This window comes from Tursiops truncatus, chromosome 4 (genome assembly GCF_011762595.2).
Source record: "Tursiops truncatus isolate mTurTru1 chromosome 4, mTurTru1.mat.Y, whole genome shotgun sequence".
NCBI lineage: Eukaryota > Metazoa > Chordata > Mammalia > Artiodactyla > Delphinidae > Tursiops > Tursiops truncatus.
Genome location: NC_047037.1, coordinates 47,710,528 through 47,734,546, shown reverse-complemented (window position 1 = coordinate 47,734,546; position 24,019 = coordinate 47,710,528). Strand labels below are relative to the sequence as shown.

The window sequence follows — 24,019 nt, the reverse complement described above, 5'->3', positions numbered from 1 at the left end:
TGCATTATTATTATTATCTGGACTCAGTTCATTAATTCAATCCTGCTTATTAGTTAAGTCAATTTATACCCACTCCACAATAAATCCTACATTATCCAAAAGCTTCATGCTTCTATTTACAATAGCATAGCAAACTTGAAGTTTTTTTTTTTAAATCACGATTCCAATGACTAATGTAAACAATTTTCCATGCTCTGGCATAAGAATATTTAATGTTAGTCAACAAAGACAGCCATCTATTATTCTGAGAAATGTAACAGTGGCAGTCTTTTGATTTTCTGTTTAAAGTATACAACCTTGAATAGTAAAAGAGCTGAAATTTCTAACCTGCTTTCTAACCATAGTAAGAATGACATTTTCCCCCAGGGACCACCAAATATTTATAAAAATTTGTACTAACATTCTTTAAGAATCCACACATATCAATAAGAAGCTGACTTTCCTGCCATGCTCCAAATGTCTTAAAGGTTAGACACGGTACATATATTATAAAGAGCTTAAGGATAAATACTGAGTGCCTGGGCATTATCACAACAGTAAAGGTTAAATCATTTTTATTTCTGAAAGACACTTTTGGTACCATTATCATATCCCAAAATAGGTATTAATGCTACTGGTGATTAAGAAGCTCAGAAGTTATAATTATGCATCCCTTTTAGGGAAATAAAGCAGAAGAGCTCTGAAAATGTGAGGGGAAAACACCCAGGCACTTAAATCAATGAACATTGGCTAGGAGGAAACTTAAACTGATTGACTGCATCCTTGATAGAGTTGCATTAACATCCAACAGCCACATTTCTGTCCACTTAACAAGGAATACTATAAAGAAGCAAACAAGCCATGTTTAACAAAGTGTGTCAGTATACAGAAAGTGTACTTTTTCACAATTAGAAAAATTTAACACCTTTAGTCTAACACTTAGGTGGGAAACTGCCTAAGAAAAATGAAGACCTATACACACCACCTATTTCAACTACAAAGCAAAATGCTCTCACTGTGACTGAAGGAAAATAATTTAATATTCATTATCATTTGATAAGAGTATAACTCCAGGGAATGATTATGCTCATAAGTAAACACATGATTTTTCCTAAAGATTTTTTTTGTAACTAAGGTTTGCAAGACATGAAATCAAACTGCGAAACTAGTTTAAAGCAATTAGAGTCCAATGGTTCTCTTATGTTTGCTTTTATGTTCTTTATTTTAAATTGATATTTTAGAACAGTAAATTATCTTTCATAGCAGTCCTCCTGGTCTGATAATACAGCACCCCATTTCTGAATGTAGAGATTTAAGATAAATCAAAATGAACATTAAGGCGTACAAACAGCTACTTTAAGTCTGCTCTTATTTAATAAGGATCGTTTTAATTCATATTCAAATACATGGAATGTTGGCACAAAACTGAAGCTGCTGCAGAAAGATCACAGATGTTTTGTGGGTTACTGAAACTTCCGTTTCTCTAAAAACATATGCTTAAATGGTCTTAATTTTACAAATTTAAGTTCTGAGAAAATGTCTAAATAAGAAGTCAATTAAAATAAAATGTTTATTTGTAAATTATGTACAGAATACATTTTACTTTACGACAAGGGAATGGGAAGAAGAGCCATCACCTTCCAGCCAATGCTTCTTGCTTCCTCTGTTGGAGATGACCACCTTACTCTGAATCAGTCGTACAAATCAGTTTGGATTTCCTAAGTTGGAAAAGGAGAATTTGTAGTTAAACTAAGTGTTGCTGCATTATTACTAGTTGGCTTGTTTCCACAAAATGCTTTTGAACCTTGCTAACTCAGAATCTTGGAAATTTTCTGGTATAATTTTATAATCAACAAAAGCTAAACTATCAAGAACAATAATTTAAGCATTTCACCTTAAAGAAACTGTGAAATGGCTACAGAACTATGCATAATCTGAAATGTTGGTGTTTGTTTTTATCCCTTTTAGTTATTTTGATTAGTCTAACAGTAAAAAGCCATACAACTATCAAAAAATGTCATTAATGTAAATGTCACTGTGGAAAGTGCACCTTTGATAACTATGAAAATAAATGAGACCTAAATTTTACTGTAAAATTATCAAATAGATAAAACTTACAAATGGCTTTAGACTGTACCAATAATAGTATTACATGAAATGAGGGGCTGAATATAACTGCTTGGATGACAAATCCACTTCAGTAAATGGATTTAAAGAATGCTACAAATGTCACGTGTACATTATGATGATCAGCCAACCTAGAAAATCCAACCTCTTGCACTTATTTAGTCCCCAAATTAGTCAGATTATGATTTTTCATGTGAAGATTTAGTTGTTTCTCCATCATTGTCTTCTTCTTCCTCCTCTTCACAATCCCCATCTGTTTGCTGTTCCAGTTCCTCTTTTGTGATCATTTCAAAATCATTCCCATTTCCACTACTGTGTTGGGATCGGTCATCTTCTCGCCTGTCACTGTCTGTGTCTGAATGCCGTTCTCCACCTGAGCCTTCTGTTCCATGATTTCCTGGTCCTACTTTTCCTTCCTCATCTTCCTTTTTCTCACTGTCTGACTTTTCCTCACTGTCGGACTTCTGCTGCTTTTTGGTTTCAGACTTCTCATCTTTCTTTAAGTCTGCTTTTGGTCCTTTATATTCATGTGTGTACAGAGGCCTGAAGGAGTCAATGAAGCCCACGTCAGCAGTCAGATTTGGCAAGAACCAAAAATGGTGCCTTCCTCCAGTTATGAGCCAAATGATGAGAAATAGAATGCAACGAGCTGTGGGAGAAAAATTTCTCTAATTGAATAATTCAAGCATTGACTCAGAAAGCAAAGAATATTTGTTAATGCAAAAGTGGGAAAACATTCAGAGTTTTATTATTTGCATATTACATGCACCTTAAGTATAAACAATTAAATCCTAGTTTAGCAGCTATCAACAGTATTCTAGGCACAGAGCATTCTTCTCTGAACTTGAGGGCATAACGCTACAATGCCATTAAAAAATTGCTTTTATAATTTTTTAATTCGGGTGCTGTTTCATGGATATACTTATGATTTATGCACTTTGCTATGTTATAGTTCAATAAGCACAGCTGCCAGTTGGACCCTGAAGTACATGAGATCATGGTAGAAGAAAAAGGAAATAAATGCAGGATGAAGGATACCTTAAGCAGCCTTAAAAAGGAGAAAGCAGGGCTGCACCATGACTTCCCTAGACCCCAGACACTTTTGCCTTTGTAAGGCAATTCCTTCATTAAAAAATATTAAAAATTCTGCTTTTCCAACCATACTGGTACAAATACAAATATAATCCTGCACAGGTTCACTATGATATATGTGTATATATTATTACTTTTGATTTTAAAAGAAATGAAAATGAAACAATTTTCGTGGGCCCCTAAATGTATCTTGAGTTCAAGGCATGTGCCTACCCTGCCTAAAGGATAAGTCTTCTAAGAAAAAATACTTTTGAACAATAAGATAATGTCTTACCAGAAGTTACGAGTTTCTTAAATAAGTATATAATTTCTGTTTATTTTAAGGACCAACCTTCTCCCAATATTAGGAAACATACAATGCTAATGAAAGCCAGATGGCTTCAACAAATAGGTTTGAAGTTACTCTTTTAGAGCAACATATGACAAAACTGCGGTTTAGATAATGGAAGAAATTGAGAATTTTAAAGTTTATAGTAATGAGCTATCACAAACACAAACCCCAATATTTCATATAGTTTTCTCTTAATTTACCAAACATATTGAAGAGCTGAGTGAGTGATTTGCCTGGTTTTTCTTTTTTTTTTTTAAGGTCATGATTATGTGAATGTTATGGACTAATCAATTATGACAGGTTTTTGGTTTTATTTTACTTTTTGTTTTCTTTACTGATAATTATATCATTGTTTTCAAATAAGACCTGAGAAAAGCTCATCTATGTTTCTTCCATTACATTGCTTTGGACAAATAAAATGGTTATAGCTGCCCTGACTTTTATAAAGCAGTAATTTCTATTTTCACAAAAGAACATAAATATTCTGAAAGACTGTGTGTGTATACATCAGTATCTTTTGTGGTACAAACAGAAAAGGCAAATATGCTTTGAAATTATGGAATAATCAGTGAATAAACCCCACTGAAAAAAATGATGAACATCTCTTAAGGAGGCTGCATATTTTTCCCTCCAAATAGAATTATGATGTTATGATAGGCTTTGAAGGGTTGTTAAGACAGACAGTTCATAATATGAAACCTTGCCTCAAATCCAAGAAAGAGCAATATCGAAATGGCAAATAAAATCCAAATTCTAATGCCATATATAAACTGGGTATAGCAGAATTCTAACATTTTTTACAGTTTTTCTCTATGTGGCAGTAGATTATTATCAGGGGCAAAAGGAGAGGAATCATGAGAAAACCGCTGTGATATGTATTGTCATACCACTTCTATACTAAAAGTGACATATTTAGAAAATCGGCAAAGATCTTATTTTAAATGGCAATACTAAGAATATGTATTCAAAGTAGCACCAAATATAATTTTGACCAATATATAATACTTCATGAGATAATATTAAAAAAATCTCCAATTTATAAGTGGGGTACAGATCAAAACCATTTGAAAGTATATTTGGAATTTTCCAAGAGAAACAACATTTTCTAAAAGAAGCAATGAAAACGTTGGGTTTATTTTCTGATTTGATTCACAAGACTACTTAATGCACAATGCTACTTAAATCCATACTGTATTTAAAATGAAAAATTATAGAAAATATTACTGAAGAAACAATACTTTAAAAAGCAAAACAAGGGCTTCCCTGGTGGCGCAGTGGTTGAGAGTCCGCCTGCCGATGCAGGGGACACGGGTTCGTGCCCCGGTCCGGGAGGATCCCACATGCCGCAGAGCGGCTGGGCCCGTGAGCCATGGCCGCTGAGCCTGCGCGTCCGGAGCCTGTGCTCCGCAAGGGGAGAGGCCACAACAGTGAGAGGCCCATGTACCGCAAAAAAAAAAAAAAACAAAAAAAAAGCAAAACAAGATAATAACCATAAATTATTTCAAATATTGGTTTAAATAAAAGATAACCAAGTGGGTTATTTCTATTCAGTGGAGTTAAACCTTTGCTGAAAAATTTCAAAGAGCTTCTAAATTTTTAGAGATTTGGGAACCAGAAGACACCAACTTGATTAGTATATCTAATGGCAGATAAAAGTTTATGGCTTCTAATTCTTGATGCAGGTAGTACACTACCACGAATTACCTGCTTCACACTCTTAGATATTATTTCTTGGCCTACAAGTGTGCTGTTACATGCAAAAACTTCAAGGGCTATTTTCAAGGTGACTAAGCTAGAGGAAGGAAAAACTGAAAGGTGGATGAAAAAGGCCTCACACACAGTCAGAGATCCCAGAAAAAAATGGAGGCCCATAAACAAGATGAACTGAATGAAAATACTCAATGAATTCCTAGGTCCATGGCTGGTGGCGCCAACTCAGGACACTTTGATGTCCAGGGTGAAGGGATGTGCAGAGGGAAACTGCTTAGGGCTATAGCAGTAATGCTTTATAAACATAAGAATCTATTACATTACATATCATAGAATCTCAGAGTAACACACACCCTCCTCAGATAATCTTGGCCAAATCATGTCCTCTAAAAACAGATATTAAATCATTAATGTGGATATTTAAAAACATTTCTATAAAGAAGTACTCCCATATGTTCTGGTGGAAAAGCTTATTTGTCATTTGAGGAAAATAATCAGAACTTAGTACCATATACCAACATAAGCTCTCGATGGTTCAAAGAATTATATATAAGGTTAAAAAAAAAATCACTAAAGAGCTTTAGACAAGCATAAAAAAATTCCTATTTCTTTCCCAAAATGAAAAACTAAATTAGACCAGTTTACCCTATACAGGAAAATCTTCAAAGACTAGAATTTTAAGCAAAATAATACTTGTTTTTTCTCATAGTAACATGTTCATTGTAAAAAATACAGACAAGTGTAAAGAAGAACATTAAAATCATTCAAAACTACCACCACCATTTATATTTAGGCATACTTCCTTTTTTTTTTTTTTTTGTGGTACGTGGGCCTCTCACTGTTGTGGCCTCTCCCGTTGCGGAGCACAGGCTCTGGACGCGCAGCATCAGTGGCCATAGCTCACGGGCCCAGCCGCTCCGCGGCATGTGGGATCTTCCCGGACCGGGTCACGAACCCATGTCCCCTGCATCGGCAGGCGGACTCTCAACCACTGCGCCACCAGGGAAGCCCTAGGCATACTTCCTTATAGTCAAACCCTCCTTGGCACTATTTCCATTTCAAACAAAACAAAAAAAATTTTTTAAGTTCCTAATTATATAAGCAAAAAATACCACATTATCCTAATTTTATCATTTGATAACTAGTGATGAGTATTTTTCATATATTTATTAATCAATTGTTTTGAATTTCCTCTTTCGAATTGGGTTATTTTTATATTGTTATTTTAGCCATGAAAGACCCCAATCATCCAGAAACATAAAATAACATTATTTACATTTTCTTGTTGATTTTTAAACAGCATTCTACAACCTGTTAATGCATCAAGAATTTACCTTGGTACATGGTACAAACTGATTTTTACTAAAAATGGCATATCAATTGTTTACAATCATTTATTGTATAAAATGTAAATGTTTAAAATAAGTTTCACTTGCCTTAAGTAAAAAAAAAGTGTTTACTGAAAATATTATGCCTAATAAATGATCAACCACTGTAAAAATATTGAAGTCCTTGTGGTAGTTAAATCTTAAAGCATAACTATTTGCAGACTGAGACATATTAAACCCTTTCAACACAACAGACCAAATCTAATCAAGCACATATACTACTTCAAGCCTGAGTCAGTTTTGGGATATGACCCAAAAAGTAGGCCCATATATTTCTTGATTCACTTACATTAATTTTGCTGTTAAACTTTACTGAAGCTCCAGATTATAGTCCAAACTGCTCAATATCTACCTCTTACCGAGGTCAGTCTTATCAATAACAATACTTACCAACAGCAAGGAGAAGAATGCTGGCTACAAAACAGCCTGCACCCACACTGAGGTAATAAACACCTACTCTCATTTCTGCTGGCCAAAGAGGGAAGAGGGTGGCTGCTATCACTGCAATCACTGGAACAAGAAATGAAAAAGTTACATACATAACCTTTAGATTAAAATTTTAAATGGCTTAGTTGCCATAACAGTGAATATACTCCTAGGGGGAGAAATAAAACAAAACCATATTGAAACATATAAAATTGCCATTTTTATAGGTAAAAAATGGTGGATTATCAACCATTTCATAGTTTAACTACTATTTTTAAATTAGATTAGGATTTTTCTAGTATAAACTATATATAATTAGAAAAAAGTATTGTCTAAAAATGTGAGACTGTTAGCTCCTTAAATGATCAACTGCTGCTGTTAACTTTTTGACTATAAGATATCTGTCTATCAAATAGGGAAGCTTAAAGAAACAACAACCAAACAACAGAACTAACCAAAAATGATTCCAAAGATCCCTCCCTGGAGATTGGTTCTGGGGTGAAGCTCTGACATCTACCAAATGAAAAGTTCACCAGGAAATTCTGATACAGATCATTTTTGGTAGTTAGGGAAGCTGTATACAAGCATCTCCAGTTTTTTTCTAAGTACAGTGGAACCACATGGAACAATCAAAAGAAAGATCTGGTTTTTAGGTATTTATAGCAAAAGAGATCAGGATTCAAATTCAAATTCTAGCTATTTCATTTATAAGCTAAGGATTGGATTTATTATTTTGAATGGGATCCTATGATCATATTGATCAAACTTGCTTAACTGCTATTTTTTTCTACTTGTTAAATCACTCCCTCCCTCTACTCCTATACCCGCCCCACTAAATTTACAGGAATAACACATACCTATGGTAACAAAAGAAGCAAAAAAACCCCAAAACAAACAAACAAACAAAAAACCCAAAACAGTAAAAGAAGAAACAATAAAAAACAAACCAAAAGGTATAATGTGAAGTCTTCATCCAATTCTTGGTCCATTCCCCAGAGGTTAATTACTATGATTTATTTGTATTCCCAGAAACTGCTTATATACAATGAAAACTAGCTACACAGAATTTTTTTTTTTTTTACAAAAATGAGCTTATAACACTCTTACTCTTTTACAGTGTTCATTTAATCTATTCTAGATATCTTTTCGTGAGTACTAATAAGAATTAGTCTTATCTAATTCTTTAAAAGCTGCATGATATTCTGGCACACAGTTGCACTGAAATTTATTTCACCATCCTCCTACTGAGGGACCTGATCTGTTTCCAGTTTTATCCTATTACAGACGAGAGGGCAACAAATACCAATGTACATGTACATGTGTGCAACTGTGATTACAGCACAGGATAAATTCCTTGAAGTGTAACTATTAGGTCAAAGGGTAAAGGCATTTAAAACTTGAAAGATGTTTGCAGATGACATGATACTATACAGAGAATCCTAAAAATGTCACCAGAAAACTACTAGAGCTAACCAATGAATTTGGTAAAGTAGCAGGATACAAAATTAATGCACAGAAATCTCTTGCTTTCCTATATACTAATGATGAAAAATCTGAAAGAGAAATTAAGGAAACACTCCCATTTACCAGTGTAACAAAAAGCATAAAATACCTAGGAATAAACCTACCTAGGGAGACAAAGGACCTGTATGCAGAAAACTATAAGACACTGATGAAAGAAGTTAAAGATGATACCAACAGATAGAGAGATATACCATGTTCTTGGATTGGAAGAATCAATATTGTGAAAATGACTATACTACCCAAAGCAATCTACAGATTCAATGCAATCAAATTACCAATGGCATTTTTTATGGAACTAGAACAAAAAATCTTAAAATTTGTATGGAGACACAAAAGACCCCGAATAGCCAAAGCAGTCTTGAGGGAAAAAAAACGGAGCTGGAGGAATCAGACTCCCTGACTTCAAACTATACTACAAAGCTACAGCAATCAACACAATATGGTACTGGCACAAAAGCAGAAACATAGATCAATGGAACAAGATAGAAAGCCCAGAGATAAACCCACACACCTATGGTCAACTAATCTATGACAAGGATATACAATGGAGAAAAGACAGTTTCTTCAATAAGTGGTGCTGGGAAAACTGGACAGCTACCTGTAAAAGAATGAAATTAGAACACTCCCTAACACCATACACAAAAATAAACTCAAAATGGATTCGAGACCTAAATGTAAGACCGGACATTATAAAACTCTTAGAGGAAAACATAGAAGAACACTCTTGGACACAAATCACAGCAAGATCTTTTTTGATCCACCTCCTACTAGAGCAATGGAAATAAAAACAAAAATAAACAAATGGGACCTAATGAAACTTCAAAGCTTTTGCACAGCAAAGGAAACCATAAGCAAGACAAAAAGACAACCCTCAGAATGGGAGAAAATATTTGCAAACGAATCAACGGACAAAGGATTAACCTCCAAACTATAATAAACAGCTCATGCAGCTCAATATTAAAGAAACAAACAACCCAATCCAAAAATGGGCAGAAGACCTAAATAGACATTTCTCCAAAGAAGACATACAGATGGCCAAGAAGCACATGAAAAGCTGCTCAACATCACTAATTGTTAGAAAAACACAAATCAAAACTACAATGAGGTATCACCTCACACCAGTTAGGATGGCCATCATCAGAAAATCTACAAACAACAAATGCGGGAGAGGGTGTGGAGAAAAGGGAACCCTCTTGCACTGTTGGCTGGGAACATAAACTGATACAGCCACTATGGAGAACAGCTGCAGGTTCCTTAAAAAACTAAAAACAGAATTACCATATGATCCAGCAATCCCACTACTGGGCATATACCCAGAGAAAACCATAATTCAAAAAGACACATGCACCCCAATGTTCACTGCAGCACTATTTACAATAGCCAGGTCATGGAAGCAACCTAATGCCCACTGACAGACGAATGGATATAGAAGTTGTGGCACATGTATACAATGGAATATTAGCCATAAAAAGGAACGAAATTGAGTCATTTGTTGAGATGTGGATGGATCTAGAGACTGTCATACAGAGTGAAGTAAGTCAGAAAGAGAAAAACAAATATCGTATATTAACTCATGTACGTGGAACCTAGAAAAATGGTACAGATGAACCGGTTTGCAGGGCAGAAATTGAGACACAGATGTAGAGAACAAATGTATGGACACCAAGGGGAGAAAGCCGCGGGGGGGTGGGGATCGTGGTGTGCTGAATTGGGCAATTGGGATTGACATGTATACACTGATGTGTATAAAATTGATGACTAGTAACCTGCTGTATAAAAAAATAAATAAAATTTAAAAATTAAAAATAAAAACTTGGAAGATATTTGCTAATGGCCCTCCTAAATATAGTCTGAGGGATTTGGATTAGAATAAAGTGTCAATGTATATTTCTGAATAGATACTTTGTGCAACTATATTAGGAACAGCCATGACATAAATTCCTAGAAGTAGAATAGTTGAGTCCATGCGTATACATTTAAAATTTGGAAGATATTGCCAAACTGCCCTCCATAAAAAATAAAATAACGGACATATCATCAATTATTGGAGAGTATTGGTTTTTCTTAAGTGTTGGACCTTCACTAAGAGTAGGTACTATTAAACTTTGTAATTCTCTTGATAATCACTGTTACTTTAATTCGTATTTAATATGAGTGTGATTAAGTATCACTCACAATTATTGGTCACTGTATTTCTTTCTTTTTTAAAATAAATTTATTTATTTATTTATATTTTATTTTTGGCTGCGTAGGGTCTTCGTTGCTGCATGCGGGCTTTCTCTAGTTGTGGTGAGCAGGGGCTACTCTTCGTTGCGGTGCGTGGGCTTCTCATTGCGGTGGCTTCTCTTGTTGTGGAGCATAGGCTCTAGGCGTGTGGGCTCAGTAGTTGTGGCTCACAGGCTCCAGAGAACAGGCTCAGCAGTTGTGGCACACAGGCTTAGTTGCTCTGTAGCATGTGGGATCTTCCCAGACCAGGGCTCGAACCCATGTTCCCTGCACTGGCAGGCGGATTCTTAACCACTGCGCCACCAGGGAAGTCCAGTCACTGTATTTCTTTATCTGTGAGTTACCTTTACCATTTTTCTAGCAGGTTGCTAATCTCTTAAAGATGTAGTGCAAATATTCTCCTCAGTTTATCATTTATCTTCTGGCTTTATTTAAAATGTACTTTAAAAAAATAACTATTTTATGTTAAATATTTTCTTTCTGGCTTCTGCGTTGTTTATATCCCTTTCTAAATTTTAGAGATTGTACTTACCAAGGATTAATCCCATGACAAATGTTTTAAAGTGAACTGGGTCATAGATCCACACAAATACCTAGAAGAATCAAGAAACCTCAGTGCTTAAAGTTCTAAGGTTACATTAGAACAGTTACTTCCAACCTCTTAACATATAAGAACTACTTTTAAAGGTAAACAAATTCCAAAGACTATTCCTTTAGTAGCAGTGTTTCTTTTGGTATCCATTCAGTTAGAAAATTATTTTAAAAACTATAAATTACGTAACACAGTTAAGTACATTTCTATGTACTTGCATGCTTTTAACAGTTTACTCCTGTGTGCAAACAATTACTTAACCTAATTACCAGCAATTGTACAGCCTTTTTGCCCCTAATGTAATGATGTATACTGGCATTGAGTAGAGTAGAACCAACCCGTCTAAGAGCACAGTTATGATAGATTCCAGTCAGGCCCTATTAAAGATCCAGCAGCTCTCAATTCCACCCAACTGATGAGAAGCAAAGAACCATTATTAAAGATCTTGCTCAGTGAACATAAAGATTCTATGACTCCCTGCAATAAGTTCATTGCCAGCTCCCCACGGAGGGTCTGTAGCTGCAAAGCTGGGAACCACTGCTTTTAAAGCTTACTTTAGAAAACAGAAATTTACTTCATTTAGAATAATCAGAACTCTGTTCATCATCCATAAAACTCTTAGTTTTATCTCTCAGTTTCTATAAATAACAGTACTCTTCCATTTCCTGGTTCTATTTTTTTTTTTTTTTTTTTTTTCAGTACGCGGGCCTCTCACTGTTGTGGCCTCTCCCATTGCAGAGCACAGGCTCCGGACGCGCAGGCTCAGCGGCCATGGCTCACGGGCCTAGCTGCCCCGCAGCATGTGGGATCTTCCCGGACCGGGGCACGAACCCGTGTCCCCTGCATCGGCAGGCGGACTCTTAACCACTGCGCCACCAGGGAAACCCTCCTGGTTCTATTTTGACTAGCGCTCTTGGTTACTGCTTTTTGATTTGCTTCTTTTTCTAACATTTCTCTTTTTTAATGCTGCACATTTATCCTGGAAATCGGATCCACAGACATCACTTCTGCCATTTAGCATTCTAAAGAAACAAGTTTTTAAAGATGTTTCCCATCTTCAAAAGTTTCAAAGCCTGCTTCTTTCTACAGAATAAAATCTTAGCCTTTTTGGGAATGCAAGCACCCATGCTTTTGCTCAGGAAAAAGCTTCCTTTGTCTAACAGACCTATAACTCCTTTGCAGTGTACCTGGCAATCTACCAGTCATCCTTCAAGGCTCAGGTCAAGTGTCCAGAATCTCCAGACGCTTCTTATCCTCTCTTGATTAAATTACCTATCCCTAATTGGTATTCTCCCATCATAATACTCACCATGCTGTAATATAGTACAGGCATGGACTATATTATACTGTACTATATAATATATACAGTGTACCTCAGAGGTATTTCCAGTTCAGCTCCAGATCACCGCAATAATGCATTTTTTTGGGGTTTCCCAGTGCATGTAAAAGTTATGTTTACACTATACTATAGTCTATTAAGTGTGCAATAGTATTAAGTCTAAGAAAACAATGTACATACCCTAAGTAAAAAATAATTTATTGCTAAAAAATGTTAACCATCACCTGAGCCTTTGGTGAGTCTTAATTTTTTTGCTGGAGGATGGTTTGAAATATTGTGAAAAATACCAAAATGGGACAGACACAAAGTGATCAAATGCTGTTGGAAAAACGGAGTTGACAGACTTAATGCAGGGTTGCTGTAAACCTTCAATTTGCTGAAAACAAAAAAACAAACAAAAAACTTTATCTCTGAAGCACAATAAACAGAAGTACAATAAAATGAGGTATGCCCATACCATGTTTAAACGCTTGTATGCTTGCTAGACTATAAGAGCTTCCAAGAAGATAATTTTATCCTATTTATCATGTTATTCCCAACACCTATAAAAACGACTTCGCATATAGCCAATGCCTGATGTTTAACTGAAGGTATTTGCGCTTTCACATTAAGAAAGACCTGTGGTCTTCTATTACATTGGTTCTTAAGCAGGGGTTCACCAGAATCACCCAGGGATACATTATACAAAACACACACACACATCCATATACACACTCACTTACTATAGATTCCACCCTAGAGATCCTCATGCAAGTATGCCTGGAATGAGCCTAGTGCACATGTTTTGTGAAAAGCCTTCCCAGATATTCAAGCTCATAGCTCCAGGAACCACTGCTTTCTATTTATACTACTTTTGTATTAGGTATAGCAAGAAATTCACAACAACTCAATGGCCAGTATATAAGTAAATGTTTTTGTATTGGTTAAATGACTAAATTAAGTGGTCTTCATGGAAGGCTACAACCATAAAAATAAGCCACTAAATTAAATAAATAAAAATGATCTCCTTGAGTAAAGCATCAAGTAATATTGAAAATTTTAGACCCTGATAGTCGTGTGTCTAACTATAAGAGGCAGAAACCTGTAGGTGTCCCTCCTTAACCATTGTACTTTTTTTCCTTTGATTCTAATGGGAATCTTATACTTTACTGGGCAAATGACCATCCAGTATAAAAAGCATATTTCTAAGACTTTACTGCAGGTAGGCATGACCATATGAGTAGGTTCCGGCCAATGGAATACATGCAGAAATAAAATCGCCAGCTTCCTGGAAAGTATCCTTAAAAAGGAAGCATGTCCCTCATTCTCCTTCCCTCCTCTGGATGCAGATATAAGGCTGGCAGTCATTTTGCACCATGAGGTAATCTTTACTAACTGCCTCACACAGGCGGAAAAGTTCAGATCCACCCTGGAGCTGCCATATCTGCTTACCTTCCGATTTCATTAATGAGAGAGAAACAAGTATCTGTTTTGTTTTAAGCCACTGTTATTTCATGTTTCCTATCTATCATAGACAGCTGAACCCGATTCAGATTGATTTAAAAAAATTTTTATAAATCTAAATTCAGAGACATTCACTTTTAAAAAGTAGATTTTGTATCTACATGGTTAAATTTATCTGAATTACTTCTTTTCTTAGTGAAGGCATCAAAGATAATTCTAAAAACTCCTATGGAAAATTGGATTTCTACTTATAAGCTAGATACTCTCACCTCATTTCCATCCAGAAAAACTTGATCATCATGTGGCTCAAGCTTGAATTTTTTCTTAGTTTCCTTCTTTTTGGGAGTTCCAGGAGTTTCCTCCTATTAAAAAACAAGTTGAATAGAAGAAAACACGTTTGCAAAGAAGCAAAAAGCAATGTAACATCCATATAGTCAAAGTTTCACTATATGAGACACAGAAATCAAAATTCTCAACCACAGTATTTGTAAGAATCCTAATGTGGTTTAAGTGGTTGTTGCGCAATATTTTAAAGTGCTGATACACCAGTAGTGCTAATGTGCAAGTAATAATTTTTTGATTTTTACTTAATTTTAGTTGAAATCACCTTTTTGGATTCTTCCTTTTCACCATCTTTCTTTTTTTCTTTTTCCTTTTTTGTCTTTTCATCCTTTAGATTTTCTTTCTTGCTCTTTTTATCTTCTTCTTTTCCACTTTCAGCTTTTCCTTTCTCTTTTTCTTTTTTTATGTCTTTCTCATACTTCATTTTCATTACTTTTAGTGCCCGATGAAAAAACTGTTTCTTTAAAAGCCTTTGGAAACAAAGATATGACATTACATTCCCTATAAATTATATACAGACTGAAAAGCAAAAATTTCAAGACCTGAATAAAATGAGCAAAGGAAGACACACTGGCAACTCACAAAAGAAATTACAGCTAGTAAGCCCATTGAAGAACAATCAAAAATGTCTAACTGAAAACCTGTGTAGCCAATTTGATTATATGAAAGTTGTCAACCTAATTTTCATTTTTTAACTGTATAATTTAATGAGATTATAGGTTTGGAATTATCCTCAAGTTTTTCTCTAGGTTCATTAGGAGTAATCAAGACTGCTTTATTTAAAGTTAAGTCTCAAATTCAAGAGCAGACATAAGTGGTATATAAATATATGGGGAAAATAATGTAACAGTTTAAGAAATGTTAGCAGATTAAAAATGTGCCCAGGCTTCCCTGGTGGCGCAGTGGGTGAGAGTCCGCCTGCCGATGCAGGGGACGCGTGTTCGTGCCCCGGTCTGGGAAGATCCCACATGCCGTGGAGCAGCTGGGCCCGTGAGCCATGGCCGCTGAGTCTGCGCGTCCGGAGCCTGTGCTCCGCAACGGGAGAGACCACAACAGTGAGAGGCCCGCGTACCACAAAAAAAAAAAAAAAAAAATGTGCCCATGATCTGACTGATCCAAATCGTGTCTTCACCTGTCCTTCTTGATGTATTTTTCTTCCCTCCATGTACTTCACTATTCAGCCTGTCACTATAATTAAGTATCTCCAATTAACTAAGGAATAATTAAATATGCTAAGGTGAGATTTCTGGACTCTGAAAACAACACAGTATCAAGTTGAAAACTGTACAATATATGTAGCAGAACAACACCATGTGTTCCTTGCTTCACTAATTTCTCTCAATAAACTGATCTTTCTTCTATTTAGCAGAGGTTATTTTGTTGTTGTTGTTTTTTTTAATATTCCTACTTCAGGGCATTTCCACTGGCTATTCCCTTTATCTAGAATGCTCTTCTCCCAAATAAGCATGTCCTTTTGGTCTACTTCCTCACTTCTTTCAAGTCTTCCCTCAAATGTTACCCTCTCTACTAAGCCTACCCTGTTTAAAATTATAAATCTATCCCCCATCCTTCCTCCTGTTTCCTGTTATCCTATCCACAGCATTTATTCTTTTAGTTTAATATACAATTTATAACATGCTTGTTTGCCTTCACTAGACTGTAAACTTCTTAAGAGTAAGATCCTTGCTTTATTCACTTCTTTATCTGATGAATTTAGAAGCTCAGCTGACCCCAAATTAAGTCAACCTTGGCTGCCTCAATCTTTTCTAATCCTACTCAAGAAACTGGTTTAACCTTACCTTTGTCATCTAAAAGCCATCTTTTCAAATCTTATGTTCCAGTTTCAGAGTTCCTGATTTCTTTATTCCTGCCTTGATAAAGTACAACTACCAAAACACAACTAGAAGCTAGGTCCCACTGCCACCATCTGTGCCTGTTAATGGTAACTATCCACCTTTCTATTCAATACCTTCACTGGTGCCTACTCCAGCACATCATACCACTTGCTAACTAGATGCCTCCTTCTTGCCTAAAGACAACTTATTTCTGATCATTATCTTGTGCCCACCTGTGTTTTGACCTGCTTGGCTGGGCTTCTTTCTGCTGCTCAGTTAGGTCCACCCCATGAACATCTCCACAAAGCTAACTTCTAGGTCTCCTCATTTGGACTTTTACTTGTTCAGAAGATCTATACGGCATATACAATTATGCCACTGTCTGAAATGCCCCCAAAGAATCCATCATTAATATCTGCTACACATATACCTATATACATAAACAAGCAAAAATCTGAAATGAGACCCTTAATAATTAACTACTTATGAGTAGAAAGTGAGACTTAAAGAGTAGTGGTGGGTATTTGAATATGAAGGGGGATCTTTAATTTTTACTACTTCAGAACTTCTTACAAAAATTTATAATGAAAATATTCTAATCTCTATTTTTGCACTTAGATGATTTCCAGATTTTCTATCAGGATCATTCATTACAACTTCACACATTACTGACCGCAGATGTACTAACACCACAGCACTAGTTTCTGCAAAACCCCCCACCCCAGTCAATAATGTGTTAATATGAAAACAAAAATACATCTTATTCATTGTATGTTAATTGAAAACCAGCATTTCATACTACAGTTCATATTATAGCTCTCCATATAGTAAGAGTACATGTACACACAAACACAGATACTTGAGTATATAGTCTCAAATGGTAATATAATTATCCATGAAGCAACATTATTGGTAATTTGGATTTTCTTCTGTATCATTTTCAAAATTTTCTCAAATTTACTTTAGTGAAAAAAAATGTTCTTAATAAAGAAATAAACAATTAAAAAATATAAACCATAGAACTTCAGGAGAAAAAAAAAATCCTTCCCTTGACAAGCAGATACAGAAGAGCACAGAATCAGCAGGAACACCTGCTTCTGTTACTCCTCCTGTACAGCTGCCCCAACCCCTTGAGAGAAAAGAAGACTATTAACCAATCAAATTGGTCTTGAGAAGTTCACATTCAAGTAGATGGGTTCAGATATCACCTCTACCACATAACGAGCTATGTAGTATTGGGTAAGTTACTTAATTTTAGTGTATTTCTAAAATGGGGTATAAATGAGAAGCATGTAGATTGTTTAGTGTGGTGCCTGGCATGCATGTTCTCAATGTTAGCCATTACTACTGCTGTAGCAAAATCTTGAATTTCATTTAATATTGATAGTTATGGAAAACACAAACACATTTGGTTTTATAAATAGTTACATTATACCCTCATTCCATTCATTAATAAGTAGAATCATTCACTTATTCCTTGATAGTTCCTTAGAGAATGCCTACTTCAATTCACTCTATGCCTCAAAAAATGAGATGACATTTACTATTGTAATAAAATCAGTGCCTCCATTTATTTAGCTTTAAACACACTGTATAGTACAGATCATCTACATGAACTCTGACATTTTCACAGACTACTCATACTTTCCTATCTCAGTATGTTCTGTGCCCTCTGCCAGGATCAAATGTCCACTCTCCTATTGTTTGCTGGGTAATCACCTATTTCTGTTTCAAAATTTGATTAAAACGTATTCCCTGAGAGGCCATTCTTGAAGTTTCCCCATTTCTGTCTTTCTTACAGAACACACTGTATTGTAATTAGTCACAAATCTTCTCTAACAGATGAAAATATGTGCTTTGGAGGCAGAAACCAAGTCACAATTATCTCTGTATTCCTGAGGCCTGGCCTATAATAGATATTTGATAAGTATTTCTAGAATAAATGAATGGATTAAAAGCAGCTTGTAAAAAGTTATTAAATTGCTTATTATTCTTCTTCACCTCTTAATTTTTTTTTACCAGGTTTAATAAATGTTTATTAAATGCCAGACATATGTTTAGGACCTTCACTTATCTGACAATGGTGAATGCCCACATTGTGCTAATTGCTGTGGAGTTACAATAAAGTATAAAACAGTCCTCCAATTGCCTTCAGATTTAGCAGGCAAGAAATTTAGAAAAACTAACACACATGCAACAATTCTATTTAAATAGTTAAGGACTAAACTGTATGCTATTACCTTTATAAATTCTGTAGAACATTAGTTTAATGTGGGCTAGAGGATCTGGGGAATACTAGATGGTAGAGATGGAATTTGAGAGATATTTATATTGAGAGGCAGGCAGGATAGAGGAAGAACTGTTTGCAGAAAATGGCAAGTTATTATCAAAGAAAGCCCAGAAGAGAGAATGAGTATGGTATATGAATGAGAGTGAGAAGGACACTACTGGACTGGGGGGTTGGAGATGCAAAGTCACTAGGAGGGTTAGGATGATGCTAGCTAAAAGGCTGAAGTCTGTACTTGAAACAGGCCATAAAGAGGCACATCCTACAGTTTCCTGTTTTCCTTTGTTTTTCCTTAGACTCCCTCAAGACTTCAGAAAATGAGACAGGACAAGTGTCCCTTTGTGGTTTTGCCTGTAGTCAGGCAGGAACCCATGAGGGCTGGCCATCATGAGGTCACCATGGTTATTATTAGAAGTGGCTTTGAAAACTTTAGGTAGTTATGCTTCTCTCTCTTAGTGCAAAAAGGACACAAAAAGCTTGATATGAATGGGAATAACATATACAACAAAAAGTGAGTGTATTGCTAGGACAATCTCTGTACTAAGGTTTTTTTTGCTTTTCATATAACGATGTATCAAGTCTCCTAAAAGGCCAAGTGAAGTGTATTAATACTGGCTGCTCTCCTCAGAGATTTGGGCTCAGATTTAATATTCAAATAGTATTGACAGGTTAATCCTTCATTTTAATTTTTGCTTCATTAAATCCATCATCATTTTGGAGGAGACAGTATAGTGCAGTGGTTAAGAGCATGGACTATGAAGTCAGATTGTTGGATTTAGAATTCTGGCTCAGCCACTTACTAGCTGTGTGACCTTGGGTAAGTGATTTAACTTCTCTGTTTCTGCATTTATAGCATCTTTTAATTTTTACACTATATATATAAAAAATAAGTCTGTTTTGAGGCAGGCAGGGAAATTTTCACTTTGGAGTTCTAATACACAGATGGCTGTAAAGGAAAATACCGACTACACCACTGTTAGCTAATCCCTGCCCCGACAATGAAATTTCCATTGTTTCTGAAAGGTCCATTAGTGACTCTAGATTTTAGCAGCTAGGAATTTTTTTTTTTGGCTGTGCAATGTGGCTTGTGGGATCTTAATTCCCCGACCAGGGATCAAACCTGGGACCGTGGCAGTGCAAGTGTGGAGTCTTAACCACTGGACTGCCAGGCAAGTCCCCGGCAGCTAAGAATTTTAAGAAATAGTTAATAATTCTTCAACTTTACAGTTTTAGAAACCAGGTTGTAAAATAGTGGTTTTTAAGAGGGGTCTCATGTGGCTGATACTTTAAATGCCATTAAGCAATATATTAGTAAACGCTATGTGTATCTCCCTGCTAAGCATATAAAATAATCTAAAATGTCAAATTCCCACCAATTACAAAATTTAGTGTCACAAAAACAAAATTTGATATACTAACATCTTAATAAATATGTTTAAGTAGTAAATAAACCAAGGGAAAAGTTGGAAAAACAAAAAAAAAACCCCAGCATACTTCTTTCCAAGAGAAAAGTGATTTTTTTTGGGCTGCGCCACGCAGCATGTGGGATCTTAGTTCCCTAACCAAGGATTGAACCTGTGCTCCCTGCAGTGGAAGCGAGAAGTCCTAACCACTGGACCGCCAGGGAATTCCCCAGAAAAGTGATTTTTTTTTGTACACCATTCACCATGAAAAGTTTTTCCCAAAGGAGAAGTACTTACTATAAAAAACATGGATATGTTACTGAACTGTCTATACTTCATCTTGGAATGAAGAAAAGACAGATGTTTCAGCTGCCTTGATTTCACAAGGAATATATTAGTAATCACAAACAAAACAGGGAAGGGTACCTGGCTAATGGCTCAGCAGGCGCTGAAAAAACAAAACAAAACAGGGACAACAGGTCTATTAGGAATCTCTGACAAAGTTTTGGAAAAGATTCCCCAACTTTTGCTCTAGAAAAGAAAGAACTTTTTTGTTCACGACAGGCACTGGTATATGATTTTTATTGCTGATCCTTCAGTTCAGTCAGCCTGGCAAATGTACAAATGTAACAGAACACAAATAAAAGTTATAAAAATATGATAGCCTAACACCAAATAAATTCATTTCTAGAAGTACTGAAGAAATCCAGGTTACATGTAAAAGCTATACTTGAGCTATGCTGTAACAGCACTATACTTAATGATGAAATAGGGAAGGAGCTTCAGGACCATGGAGAATATTTTTAAATTACTATTTATATTATCCTTCACTAAGAAATAAAAACTACCTGTTGCAGTAGTCAACCACAGACTCCCTCGTTGTAAATAAAGCTTCCTCTCCTTTCTTGGCCTTCGCCCACTTTGAATCCAAAAGGCAATCCACTGCTTTTGAAGCTAAAGAAGAAATTTATTATTTTAAATTTAGTATACAGCAGGATTTGTGCCTATCTAAACAATATTCTATAAGGCAAATTTCAACATTCTGGCATCCGAAAATAAAACCAAGTTCAACAGAAAATTTAAGTCTGACATAATGATGACAAATAGTTCCTCAAAACCTCAATTTGTGAAACATACTGATTAAGCACCTTTCTTAAAGTAATTCTCTGAAATAAATGACATTCAAAAATACTAACTAAAGATAAATTAATGAGAAAATGTTCTTTAAAAAATTCAAAATAAATGTAAATAACACTCTTATCAAATAATCATAATATGGGATAAACAAACCAAAAATCTTCCTCTACCACAGTAACAGAAATTCTGTCACCAAGCTTTATTGTAACCCACTGAGGAATAAGCTCTGAAACAATCTACTGTCATTGGAAGAAGCTAAATATATGAGATGTGAAAAAAACAGCATATCTATTTTTATAAACTTTTAAGGACTATCAAAATCATTAATCATAACACTGAAGAGATGATAAATAAATTTCTTCCCAATAATAGGTAATTCAACCTTAATTGATCAGACAGGCAAACTCAACAACTATTGATTTATAAGCTATGGGACAATATTACAGATAATATTAGCTTATTATGAAGTTGTTTAGATTATGTGAATAACAAACACTCCTAAGTTGGTTCTGACACACTTGTTTCACACTGAATTCTATGCCAGAGTTTTACAAAAAGAGTATCGTTAAGTACATGTACTATCTGAATAGAAGTTAGTGTTAGTACTGAAAATAAATCCTATTTTAAAGATTTCCAAGAAACGTTATTAAAAAGCACTTTCTTTTATTTTTATTTACATTTTCAATCATGAAATGAAAGAACAGGATAATCAATTGTCATATGCTCATCATCTAGCTTCACCAATCATGCTTGGAGAGCATTTTTAAAATATCTACCTATCCCCAAATTAGGTATCTTCATAAGATATGCACACAAATATAATTTTATTGATGTAATCCTACCAATAAAATAATCAACCCGGTGACCCATCATATTGGTGGACTTTGTTGGACAGTTAAATCGAAGAAACTTGGCTACAGCCTTCTCTTCTTTAGATGGTTCACCAACTTCCTGCAAAGTAAGAATATTAATTTAATGTAATCATTTACTTATGACATTGATATACTGAAGAATAATTTACAGATCTCTTCCGAAAATCTTTTTAAGTTTAGTACAGGCCTTTCTTTCAAGCTTTTTCTGGAGCAGACCTAGTAATGTATACAGAAGACAGAATGGAGATTTTTTTTGCCGTACGTGGGCCTCTCACTGTGGTGGCCTCTCCCGTTACGGAGCACAGGCTCCGGACGCGCAGGCTCAGCGGCCATGGCTCACGGGCCCAGCCGCTCCGCGGCATGTGGGATCCTCCCGGACAGGGGCAGAACCCGTGTCCCCTGCATCGGCAGGCAGACTCTCAACCACTGTGCCACCAGAGAAGCCCCTGGAATGGAGATTTTTAAAATCATGTTTTTCAAATACAAGTTGATAGGGCCCAAACCTGTCTGCCTCTTGGCCTCAGCTACAAGGCATTTATTTTGAGTTGTTTTTCCAGTATGGTAATCATTTTGTACCAGTTCACCTTCACTCTTGCCTGGTCTCTTTTTAAAAGCTGTAATGCAATAATTCAAAATATTAAGAGGTTGTCAATAGTGAGTGCCCAAATGTCAAAGTAAGTAGAAACAGGTGCCATAAATAAATGTTAAATAACAGCCAAAGCCATGTACCTTGAACAACGGACAACAGATTGCAGGAGGAGTTCTCAAATTAACCAAAGACAGCTGTCCCAGTGTGGTCCCAGATACAAACTACTATCAGAGATGCTGAAGATTTGTATTCTCTTCCCTTTCCCCTGTGGTTACAGATTCTAGATACTGTCAGGGAATCTTTTCTCACCTTGCCTTTCTTCTTTTCTTTCTGAACGGGGTAAAGCAAAAATAAAGATGCAGGGCTTCCCTGGTGGCGCAGTGGTTGAGAGTCCACCTGCCGATGCAGGGGACACGGGTTCGTGCCCCGGTCCGGGAAGATCCCACATACCGCGGAGCGGCTAGGCTCGTGAGCCATGGCCGCCGAGCCTGCGAGTCCGGAGCCTGTGCTCCGCAACGGGAGAGGCCACAACAGTGACAGGCCCATGTACAGCAAAAAAAAAAAAAAAAAAATGCAACAGACAAATAAATTACAATCTCATTTAAGAACTGATTAATGGAAGGGCACAAAGAGTTTTGGAAAGGCTGCTTCAATCCTTCCCTGTTTTCTTTTTTCCATTCCCTCCTCCAAACTTTCTACCAGCTTCATTGTTTATCATTCCCCATCTTGCTTTTATTTCCTTACATTCTGAACTTATGTTCCTGTCTACTTATTCTCCCCACTCATATACTGAAGAAAATTAGGTCAGTCTATGTTTGCATATATCTTTTATATATATACTTTTAGTTGTCTTATTGCTGTAAGCGATCATAATAAAAGTACTGTCTTTAATTACATGTTTAAGCACAGTACACAGAGCACTCAAGCAATATTTCTAGCAATATACAATTTAAATGTGAATGATTTCAGGAAAGGCTATTTCTTAAGATGAATAAAGTGCCAAATAATAGTAAAGAATTATCTGCCAAGAATCTAGTATGCCGAGAAAAATTAATGCTGAAGACAGTTATGTTTTATGCAAGACATTCTAATAACACAAAACAGGAAAAATAAACTCTCTAAATCATCTATCTTTACGTCAGTTTTCCCACAGATTTCAAGTTAGTTTGCATTCAGTTATGTTTGTTGAAAATAAGGAACAACTAACAAATAAAAGTTTCAACTTTAATTTTATCCTGAAGAGGAGTAATTTGTGAGATGAAGCGAAAATCTGTGCCGTGGTTGCTGGATCACCTGGCAGCTACTTCTCGTATTTCCTTCTTTGCACTTCCCAACTCCTCTACTTCCAACAGCCAATTAACAATGCATGATTCTTAT

The 24,019-nt window shown here is 35.8% G+C and overlaps 1 protein-coding gene across 3 annotated transcripts in view; it reads right to left on the bottom strand.

Annotated features, from left to right (window-relative positions):
* Nucleotides 1–1,531: 1,531 nt before the first annotated feature.
* SEC62 (SEC62 homolog, preprotein translocation factor) overlaps nucleotides 1,532–24,019 on the bottom strand; it is a 29,592-nt gene continuing 7,104 nt past the window's right edge. Inside the window, exons 2-9 of one of the 3 annotated variants that reach the window (XR_002178600.3) lie at nucleotides 22,024–22,132; nucleotides 20,893–20,998; nucleotides 14,785–14,989; nucleotides 14,447–14,539; nucleotides 11,336–11,396; nucleotides 7,018–7,137; nucleotides 2,098–2,755; nucleotides 1,532–1,697 (exon numbers count right to left, since the gene is read on the bottom strand). Coding sequence is in view for 2 of the 3 variants with exons in the window: in XM_019946209.3 (XP_019801768.1) it covers nucleotides 2,286–2,755; nucleotides 7,018–7,137; nucleotides 11,336–11,396; nucleotides 14,447–14,539; nucleotides 14,785–14,989; nucleotides 20,893–20,998; nucleotides 22,024–22,132 (1,164 nt within the window). In the remaining variant the exon portion in view is untranslated. Of the gene's footprint in view, nucleotides 2,756–7,017; nucleotides 7,138–11,335; nucleotides 11,397–14,446; nucleotides 14,540–14,784; nucleotides 14,990–20,892; nucleotides 20,999–22,023; nucleotides 22,133–24,019 lie in introns of all 3 variants that reach the window. The other 2 variants (XM_019946209.3, XM_033855457.2) reach the window with 2 other exon arrangements.